Raw genomic sequence first — 11,275 nt, forward strand, 5'->3', positions numbered from 1 at the left:
CCCCCAACCAGGCATCCCCTTTCCTTGGGGCCTCATATCTTTCAAGGATTAGACACTTCTTCTTCCACTGAGGGCAGACCAGGCCATCTACGATATATGTGCCAGGGCCTTGGACCATTCCGTGTATGTTGCCTGGTTGGTGGCTCAGTTTCTGGGTGTTCTCAGGGGTCAGGGTTAGTTAAGACTGCGTGTCTTCCTATGGGTTCAGCCTCCCTTTTGGCTCCTTCAATCCTTGTCTTAAATCAATCAAAGATTTGGATCTGCAACTTCAGTCCAATGGCTGGATGTAAGTATCTGTACCTGACCCAGTAAACTGTTGGTAGGGACTCTCTGCCATGCTAGGATCCTGTTTGTAAGTACATCATAGCATTGGTAACAGTGACCCCCTCTGTGACCCCACCCACCATTGCCTTGCCATGGATCCCAAATTGAGCCAGTTGTTAGACCACCTTTCATTCAGTCTTGTCTCCATTTTGTTCCTGTAATTGTTTTAGGAAGGAAAAATTCTGGGTCAGAAATTTTTGATTGTGGGTTGGTAACCCATTCCCTCCACTTTTGGCCCTGTCTATCACCTGGATGTGGACTTTCCTTCTCCCACTGTTGGGGATTAAAAGGAAAAAAAAATCTAACTTCTATGACTAAAAGTTCAAATACTTAGCCCATATAAAAAAGATGGAATCAATATCAAGGACATTTATAAATGAATATGGTCTAAAATATAATACTTATTTTTCTGGATATTGTTGAGTCTCAGCTACTTTGCTTTTTCATATAAAACACATTTTTTGGTACCTAGAACAATAACAAATAATGTGTTTCTTTTGTGATTAATATAAACTTTTGGTTGTGGATGGTGAAACAGATATTAATGTTGGATAAAAAGTGAGCATCCACTCACAACCAAATTAGGTATTTTTCATAAAGGAATATAAGTAGCTTAAAAGCAAAAGGAAGCCTGGATAGAAAGGAGTTATGATTGAGTAATGCTCAGCTACAGTAATTTTCTTAATTTCTAAGACAGGATATAGTCAAGATATAACATAATAAAAGAAAGAAGTAATGATTTAGATTAATATTGGAAGCAGTTCAATCTTGATCTATGGCTGTACTGAATAGCAGATACAGCATTATATTGATTCTTGATCACCAAATGTCAGAAGTTTTATTTGTCCCTCAAAATTATTTATGGATAGATGCTTCAATTAATCCAGGTTACTTTCTACTCTGAAGTAGTGATGGACACCGCTATCTTCTCTCATCTCCTCTAGACTTATTCTTTATGTCAGAAGACAGAGTAGAATGAATCTGTCACCTTTTAATGACTTCTGTTATCTGCGAGAAATATTACTTGGGGGTATCTCCATGGAGACTTTGCAATCTTGTTCATCATTTCAGCAAATATTTAGAGGCTACTGTGTATTAGACATGATGTTTTATTTGAACATGGTAATAAATAAAATATGTGTTAACCTGAATGGAATTTGAAACCTGGGGAATAGTCATATATTAGATTGCTACACAGGAAATTAACTTTTACAGGTTTTGGAAAATGGAAGGAAAAAAAAAAGAAAGAAATCATAGGACTTAAATTGTGTTTTAAGGTCTTAATATAGTGTTGTAAGTTAAAAAGATCTCCAGAGAACTAACAGGTAGGCAGAGATCTAATTAATTAAGTATGTTGTCTTCCTTAGTTGGTAAGACTATATCAGACTGGGATAATTGTGAATGCAAAATTATGTGAAGTAAAACCAGAGTGAGGGCATCTTAGTGTAAAATATAAGTAGTGAATTCAGGAGAAGGCAGGCACAGAGCATTGCAAATTTGCTTAGGGACTTGTGAATTTTATTCTAAGGGCAAGATAGGAAATGCTAATCCTGAATTTTCAAAAGCCCCTTTTTCTATGGTTTGTTGGCTTAGAAGCAGGCTAATGGTGATGGAGATAGAAGAGCACAGACTCAATTGGCATATTCTAATTCAAGGTGATGTATTTCTATGAGAAATACAATATATCTAATGCTTTTCACATTGCTTTTAGTAATGAGAAAACTAGGAGAAAATGACTGTGAGGTGGAATTAGTACTGTTTCTTAGCAAAATAGGAAAGTAGATACAATATAATTTGATATCTGTCTTTGTATTGGAGTGCATTCCCTTGCATAATGCCAGATATTTTTCACGTACATAGACTACGCCAGTTGTGATGTTTTGAATAGGCATGGCTTCCATAGACTCATGCATTTGAGTGTTTGGTCTATAGGGAAGGGCACTATTAGGAGACGTGGCCTTGTTGCAGGAGGTATGGTCTTGTTGGAGGAAATGTGTCACTGTGGGGGTGGGCTTTGAGCTCTCTAATGCTCAAGCCATGCCAAGTATGGCAGAGTCTATTTCTTTTACCTTTAGATCAAGATGTAGAACTCTCATCTTTTCCAGCACCATGTCTGTTTGCACACTGCTATGTTTTCCTCCATAGCAACAATTGACTAAACCTCTGAAACTGTAAGCTAGTCCTGTTAAATATTTTTCTGTATAAGAGCTACTGTGATCATGGTGTCTTTTTACAACAATTATATCTAAACTAATACAGAAGTTGATACCAGGAATAGGGTATTGTTTTGAGAAGCCTGACTACACTTTTGTTTGGAGGAATGTGAATTCTAGTACTTTGGGTTAGAAAAGCAAAGTGGGGGTTAATGATCCATCCTAGTAGGAACATGAAAGACAGTGGGGCTGATGGTGATTTGAACTCTGGGGTCCAGGCTCAAGAGGTTTCAGAGAAGAGGTATCTGGCTTAGAGACTCTTCTTGTGACATTTTAGTGAAGAATTTGGCTACTTTTTGCCATTGTCTGTAAAGTTTTCCTGATGCTAAAGTGAAGAGACTTGGATTAATTGCCCTAGCAAAGGAAATCTCAAAACAGCCTCATATAGACTTTGCACTATGGTTAATAATGTTTCCTCATATGAAGAGTGCTTTGATGAAAAAAAGCAAGCTGAGCAAGGGAAACTACAAAATATATGGTTCAAGGAGAAAGGAGGCACCAGGAAGTAGAATTGAACTAAATACTGAGTTCAAGGAGATAAGCAGAATAAAGATATTATAAGAAATAAAGGGAGTGGTGACCTTTAGACAAGATCCCACCTAGCAACTAAGCTTCCATAATGATAATCATAACTCATAGCTGATGTGGTGGTACATGCCTTAAATTCCACCCAGTACTCTAGAGGCAAAGGGAATCAGATATCTGACTTCAAGGCCAGTATGACTTACAGAGAAAGTTCCATGATAGCCAAGATTAGGCATCAAAAGAAACCAGGGAAAACAGGAAGCTGGAATACCCAAGGCACAAATTGCATAACAAATGACTCCCATGAAGAAGTATGGAGAAGGTCCTGATCCTGGAAAGGATTGATCTAGCATGGGAAGGGAATATAAGGACAGAGAAAAAGGAGGGAGGTGATTGGAGAAGGGATGGAGAGAAGAAGGTTTATGGGACATATGGGGAAGGGGGATTCGAGAAAGGGGAAATCATTTGGAATGTAAACAAAGAATATAGAAAATAAAAATATTTAAAAAAAAGATGTAATTGAACAAGTGGGCCATGTTCTAGGGCCAGCAAGCAGCAGAACTTGGCAGTTTCAGAAATTTGATTTTGACTTTAGGGTCAAGGATAGAAGAAAGGGGTTATGGAATCTTGCTCTGTGACTTAGGAAAGCTGTTGAGGCCAGGTGTGTGGCAGGGGTGTATCTGCATGGAGGCTCAGAGAGGCCGTTGTGTGAAACTGGAAAGGTGAAGTCTGGATTGCCTTGGAGACCCCAAGGGGTTAGAAATGCCAGAGCTATGAAATTCCTTCATAGGAGGAAAGCTGCTAACAGGATGTGAAATGAGTACAAATGACATGTTGCAGTCCACGAAGCTAAAAGCAGATAGACATCTGAGTGTTTTTATACCAGACATGGAGATGCAGAATTTGGAGTTTTTCCAACTGTTTTTTGGTCTTCCTTTGGTTCAGTGTAAGTATGTGATCTCTTTTTTTTTTATTTTGATTTTATATAAGGGAATTATAGTTAAGAGATTGCAAAATTCTCAGAAGATATTTTGAATTTTTAAGCACTATTCAAAGTTCTGTGGTAAATGTGAGGAATTTTGATGCTTGACTAAATGCTTTTTGTACTACATTTTGGGTATAAAACTATGTGGAATGTGGTGGTTTGATTATGTACAGCCCTGTTAGACTCATGTGTTTGAATATTTGAAAGGCACTATTGAGAGATGTGGCCTTGTAGGCATCAGATTGGCCTTGGAAGAGGCGTTTCACTGTGAGGGTGGCTTGAAGAACTCCTATGCTCAAGTTCCTTTCAGGAGGCACACAATCTATTTCTGCTTCTTTCAGATCAAGATGCAGAATTCTCATTTTTGTCCCTAGCAACTTGTCTGCTTACATATTGCTATGCTTCCCATTATGATGATAATAGGCTAAACCTTTGAAAATGTAGCTCCAATTAATATTTTTTCCTTTATAAGAGTTTCTGAGGTCATGGGTTCTCTTCACAGCAATAAAACCCAAACCATGATACCAGTTTTCAAAGTGATTGTTTTCTTTAATTAATCTGCTGTTATATGTACAATTTTCTGTGATAAAGAGATTAAGAAACCCTTGAAGACATGGGCACAGGGGAAATGTTCCTGAACCGAACATCAATAGCTTATGCTCTAAGATCAAGAATTGACAAATGGGACCTCATAAAATTACAAAGTTTCTGTAAGGCAAATGACACTGTCAAAGGACAAAATGGCAACCAACAAATTGGGAAAAGATCTTCACCAACTCTATATCCTATAGAGGGCTAATATCCAATATATACAAAGAACTCAAGAAGTTAGACCCCAGGGAACAAAATAACCCTATTAAAAAATTAGGTACAGAGCTAAACAAAGAATTTTCACCTGAAGAAATTCTGATGGCCAAGAAGCACCATAAGAAATGCTCAACATCATTAGTCATTAGGGAAATGCAAATCAAAACAACCCTGAGATTTCACCTCACACCAGTCAGAATGGCTAAGGTTAAAAACTCATGAGAAAGCAGGTGCTGGCAAGGATGTGGAGAAATTGGAACACTCCTTCACTCATCTTGGGATTGCAAGATGGTATAACCACTATGGAAATCAGTCTGACGTTTCCTCAGAAAAGTGGACATGATGCTTCTGGGGACCTTGCTATACCTCTCCTGGGCATATACCCAGAGGATTCCCAGGCACGCAATAAGGACATATGCTCCACTATGTTCATAGCAGCCTTATTTATAATAGCCAGAAGCTGGAAAGAACCCAGATGTCCCTCAATGGAGGAATGGATACAGAAAATGTGGTATATTTACATAACGGAATACTACTCTGCAATTAAAAACAATGAATTCATGAAATTTTTAGGCAAATGGTTGGAACTGGAAAATATCATCCTAAGTGAGGTAACCCAATCACAAAAGAATACACATGGAATGCAATCACTGATAAGTGGATATTAATTAGCCCAGAAGCTCTGATTACTCAAGACACAATTAGCATATCAAATGACTCCCATGAAGAAGTAAGGAGAGGGCCCTGATCCTGGAAAAGCTTGATCCAATATTGTAGGGGAGTACCAGGACAGAGAAAAAGGAGGGAGGTGATTAGAGAATGGATGGAGAGAAGAGGGCTTATGGGACATATGGGGAGGGGGGAACCGGGAAAGGGCAAAGCATTTGGAATGTAAACAAAGAATTTAGAAAAAAAATAAATCTTAAAAAATAAATATTTTCACTTGAAAAAATAAAAAAATAAAAAAAGGAAATGACAAAAAAAAAAAAAACCTGCCAATGACAAAAGTGTATATTCTTTTCATCCACTTATAAAATTCAATCTGTGTCACACACAGTGGTTGTGACTACATATACAAGATCAGCACAGTGACAAACTAGTCTGTATCCCATCACAGATTGAAGAGGTGTGCATGAAATTCCACTCCTAACTGAGGAGCTATTGGCAATTGATGGATGCCAGGGGAGGGAGAAAAAGGTTTTTGTGTGTGACTGTGGGCACTGAAAGCTACACAGTCTCCAATAGATTATCCTACACCCCTGTGCACAAAGGTAAAACTAACTAAAATCAGGAAGGCAGAAGTGATGAGGAACATAGTGGGAACATTGGCACGAATGAAATAAAGGATGACCTTGCTCAAAGCCTTATATTTATCTATGAAAATTTCAAACAATAATTGGTATGTATTCACTAAAAAGTGGATATTAGTAAAAAAAAAAGTACAGAATTCCCAAGATATGATACACAGAACTCAAAAAAGCTAACAAGCTGAAGTGAGGATGCCTCAGTCCCACTTGGGAGGGAGAAGAAAGCAATCATAGGAGTGTGGGAGGGGGAGGGACTTGGATGGGAAAGGCGATGGGGGGGAGAAGCACACATGATCAGGTATTGTGGGGGCAGGACTAAAGCTCTCAGGGCTAGCAGAAAGAATCAAAACAGGCAACTTCGGGAGGTAGGAGGTGATGGACCTTCTAGAATGTACCAGAGACCTGGGAGGTGAGAGACTCTCAGGATTCAAAGGGAGGGACTCACATGAAATGCCCTACTGAGGGAGATGGAACTTGTAGAGTCCACCTCTAGGAAGTAGAAAAACGGGGCATCAAGTGGAGGGATGGGGTTAACATCTCACAGTCAAGAACTTGGACCCAGAATTGTTGCTGTCTGAAAGAACTGCAGGAACAAAAATGAAGCAGAGCATGAGGAAAAGGCAGGCCCAGATTGAGATCCAGCTCAGGGGGAAGCTCCAAGGCCTGAAACTGTTACTGATGCTATGGTGTGCTTACAAATAGGGCCCTATCATGATTGCCCTCCAAAAGGTCAGATGAAAGAGTCAGATGCAGATATTTACACCCAACCAATGTACAGAAGACGGTGACCCCTGTGGTTGAATTAGGGAAAAGCTGGAAGAAGCTGAGGAGGAGGGCGAATCCATAGGAAGACCAGGAGTCTCAACTAACCTAGACCACCGGGATCTCTCAGATACTGAGCCACCAATCAGGCAGCACCAGCTGATATGAGGCCCGTAACAAATACACAGCATAGGACTACCAGGTCTGGATTTAGTAAGAGAAGATGAACCTAATCCTCAAGAGACCCTCAGATCCCCAGAGAGTGGGTATGTTTTGTGGGGTTGGTATGGGTTGGGGACATCCTCTTAGAGATGGGGGAGAGGAATTGTAGTATCTGGAACAGATGGAGGGTGTATCTGGAGAGGGATAAAGTCTGGACTATAAAAAATGACTGAAGAATAAAAGTTCTAAAAATAAAATTGTAAAAATTGAAATATTTATGAATGAAAAACATAGCACTAATATTTTAATTGTAAAATTTTGCTCTCTTTCTATATATGTATATATACATGTATATTAATTTAAGTGAACAGGCATAGATATGAGGCTACATCAATTATATTTTCATTGTAGGAGCAGGACTTAATGGGAAATTAAGGCATATAACCCATATAACTCAGGATCCTCTGTTCTTTAAATAAGTGTCTGTAGATCTTTGTGTGTAGAGTATGAAATGAATAGATAGGCTTTGGAATCCAGGGCTGGGGGAACAGTAATCTTTTCTACTTTGTGACAGGGACCAGGTACCTTGTTAAGAAGCCACATAGGCAATAGAAGCCTCTCCTCAGAGACCATTTTAATCACTGTATGGGGATCTCAGAGTTTTGTAGCCACAATTAGTTTCCTCTCTTAAAAGTATTTGTGTTAGACCTGGAAGCATATAAGAAAAGGCTGTTCTCCAATCTCTGCACTTAATTAAACTACACACAGGATGAAATATGAGTTCTGGCCAGACTTATTTGATTCTGGAGACAAAGGAAAGAGTCTTTGGTAGGGCAGATGGCTAGAAGGATCTCAAGTGTTATTGGAGAAAGACTCTGCAAAGGCATTAGTATGTCTGCATTGATTAATATAGTGGGGTGTGCCGTGGTATGGTGGCATGTGTGTGCGTGCGTGTGTGTGTGTGTGTGTGTGTGTGTGTGTGTGTGAATGTGTGTGTGTGTGTGTGTGTGAATTAGAATGAAAGGGACATTATTGAGGAGCTAAGATTTTCTCAGGTAACTAATAGTGTGGGAGGTCAACAGAAGTCAGCAAACTTCTTGCTGCTTAAGGCAGAGTTGCCCCCATTATACCCTTAAGATAATTCTCCATCTAGGTCAATGGAACAAAAAGACCTTACTTAGACTAAGAAAAAGTAATGGATGGAAAGAGAAGAGGATCAGTAGGTAAAGCCAAATTTGATCAAATTACCAGTTTCTCTTGATTGATACTCAACCCAATAACCTGAACCAAATTCCTTTATTTATCATTCTTCCCAGCACCTTCATTCAGCTCTGGCCTAACTACCAAACATTTAGGTTTTAATGTTGTTCAACACCTTGTCTGCCATGCTACTCTATGATTCAGCCAAATGACAATTTGTTGTCTAGCTTCAAATCCTCCATTAGCATTTGAGTTAAGTAACAGCTATTGAAAGAAATGAAGGAATCTTGTGAAATCAGTATGGAGGTAAGCAATTTCTATGATGTGTGTAACTTTGTGCTCTGTGGCCATTCGACTATTTTCTAGCTGTGCTGTTCTGAGCTTATAACATAAATGTGGTCTCAGTTGCCTCATCCATAGAGAGAAGAAAATTCAATTATACAGTGGCTGTGAGGATGAAATGAATATGTCATGCAGATTATGGTCTATCAATGTTTATTATTGTTAATATTGTTCTTGTAAAAAAGCTATTTTTATAAAATTCAGCAATTTCTGTTACATAGAACATTTTAAGATTAGAAATAGAAGTATAAAACCTAGAAAGAATTTATGAAAACCATTGTTTTTTTTTTTTTTAGGTGAATTCAATTCAATTCTCATGTTTAGTTTGTTCTGATTTTGCAACTGGAATATAATTACAATACGGTTCTCTTTTTGTAAGATGTTTAATAACTTCATTATATAAAGCATATTAAGCCCTTACTGAGTGCTTAACTTGCAGGAGACATTCACTGTCTGGAGAAGGAATAATGAAGGTACCCTTCTTGTGAAATATGTGATCCAAGTAGCCACTTGATTGTAATGTAAACAGTGGGGAAGATCGTGGAGACAGAAAAAGGTAAGGTGTTCTAGGCAGAAGTGATGGTTTGCCTGAGGCACAGAGACATCAGAGAATGGAGACGTTATCAATGCAGCCAATAATTTAGTATATCTGGAGAAATTGTAGGGGAATGAGTTGTCACTATATGTGTTAGGACTGGTAAGTAAAAAGGTATATACGAAAATAAGTAGGAATATTATTATAGACCATTCCAATACATTGAAAAGGCTAAGTAATATCTTGCCCTTAACAGGTTTCCATGGATAGATTTTAGTCAAAGTGATAAACAATGATCAAATTAAAGTTTTATAAACAGCAAGATTTTAATTGATATCTGAATTCAAAGAATTGGCACTAGTTGGTAAAATGTTAATCTGACTCAGGAATAAGGAAGAACAATTAATTCCATGGCTGTTGATTTAACCCATACGAGAGATGAAGAAGGTAGAAAATAAGGGAGAAGTTATGATAATCAATGAAAAAGAAGTCCAGAATCCTGAGATGGTCAAATGCATAGTAGGAAAATGATCACAAATCAGCAGTGTGAGCTCTGGTAGAATCACAGGACTGATAATTGCTACTTTGTATTTCAGGTGGGATTACACACTCTGGATTTATATGCATTTGCATGTGATTTATTTTCCCTCAGTATGCTAGGTTGACTACCACAGAACTCTCGTGAAGGCAGGAATTAGGACCCAGCATTTAGGAAATCCCCTCTCTAGTACCTGTATTCTCCCCCTATGTTCAAAAGCATACACTGTTCTTGCAGGGGCATTTTACTCAGGGGCTTCATGGCCAAGGTGAACCTCACTTTGGTGACAGAGTTTCTCCTCATAGCATTCACTGAGCACCCTGAATGGGGGCTCCCTCTTTTCCACCTGTTTTTATTTATCTATCTCTTCACTTTGCTGGGGAACTCAGGCATGATTATTTTGATACGTATGGATCGCAGGCTCCACACCCCAATGTACTTCCTTTTAAGCCACCTCTCTTTCATGGACATCTGCTACTCCTCTGTCACTGTTCCTCAGACAATGGCTGTGGTGTTGGAACATGGGGCAGCTTTATCCTATGCACGATGTGTTGCTCAGTTTTTCCTGTTTACTTTCTTTGGATCCATCGATTGCTACCTCTTGGCTCTCATGGCCTATGACCGCTATGTGGCAGTGTGCCAGCCTTTGCTTTATGTCACCATCATGACGCAGAAAGCCCTTCTAAGTTTTGTGGCTGGGGCTTACATTGCTGGTCTCCTCAGTGCCTTGGTGAGGACAATCTCAGCTTTCACCCTCTCCTTTTGTGGAAGCAACGAGATCGACTTTATTTTCTGTGACCTTCCTCCTCTGTTAAAGCTGACCTGCGGTGAGAGCTATATCCAGGAGTTGGTGATTATCGTATTTGCCATTTTTGTCATCCCTGCTTGCATGGTGGTGATTGTAGTTTCCTACCTGTTCATCATTGTGGCCATTCTGAGAATCCCTTCAGCAGGAGGCCGGGCCAAGACCTTCTCAACTTGTGCCTCCCACCTCACCGCCGTGTCACTCTTCTTTGGCACCCTCATTTTCATGTACCTGAGAGATAACTCTGGTCAGGCCTCAGAAAAGGATCGAGTGGTGTCTGTGTTCTACACAACAGTAATTCCCATGTTGAATCCCCTCATCTACAGCTTGAGGAACAAGGAAGTGAAGGAAGCACTAAGGAAATTTCTCAATAGAGTAAAGACTTCCTAACCTCTTCTCACCTTGTGAATTTCATGGAGAATTGATTCTCAAACACCAGCAATTTAGGAATTCTTTATTTACACTATGCCCAATATTTAAACATGGATATCATTATACATGGTTTTACAAAAAATGAGAATGTTTAACTACAGGGAGAGACAAGAAGAAATTGTAACTTAAGAGGTTTGAGTATGGACTATGGCTCTCAGGACGTGTGCAATCTAAATGTGTCAAGGCTCTGTGATGATAAGACAAGATTATATTTTTTTGCAAAGTGTTCCCAAACAACAGAAATTTTGAAAATATTTATTTAATCATCTCCTTATACTGAATAGATTCTGCTCATTTTAATATTTTCTCATATTAGTTCATTAAAAAATGATTGATCA

General features: G+C 38.9%; 1 protein-coding gene across 1 annotated transcript; it reads left to right on the plus strand.

The window, feature by feature from the left end:
• Positions 1-9,959: 9,959 nt before the first annotated feature.
• LOC127677882 (olfactory receptor 9Q1-like) lies at positions 9,960-10,895 on the plus strand. Its single transcript, XM_052172843.1, has one exon. The coding sequence runs from the start codon at positions 9,960-9,962 to the stop codon at positions 10,893-10,895; it is 936 nt and encodes a 311-aa protein (XP_052028803.1).
• Positions 10,896-11,275: the final 380 nt, after the last annotated feature.

The sequence above is a fragment of the Apodemus sylvaticus genome, chromosome 1 (genome assembly GCF_947179515.1).
Source record: "Apodemus sylvaticus chromosome 1, mApoSyl1.1, whole genome shotgun sequence".
NCBI classification, from domain to species: Eukaryota; Metazoa; Chordata; class Mammalia; order Rodentia; family Muridae; genus Apodemus; species Apodemus sylvaticus.

Excerpts from the sequence above, each read along its gene's own strand:
- LOC127677882 (XM_052172843.1), top strand. The coding sequence starts at position 9,960 with ATGGCCAAGGTGAACCTCACTTTGGTGACAGAGTTTCTCCTCATAGCA.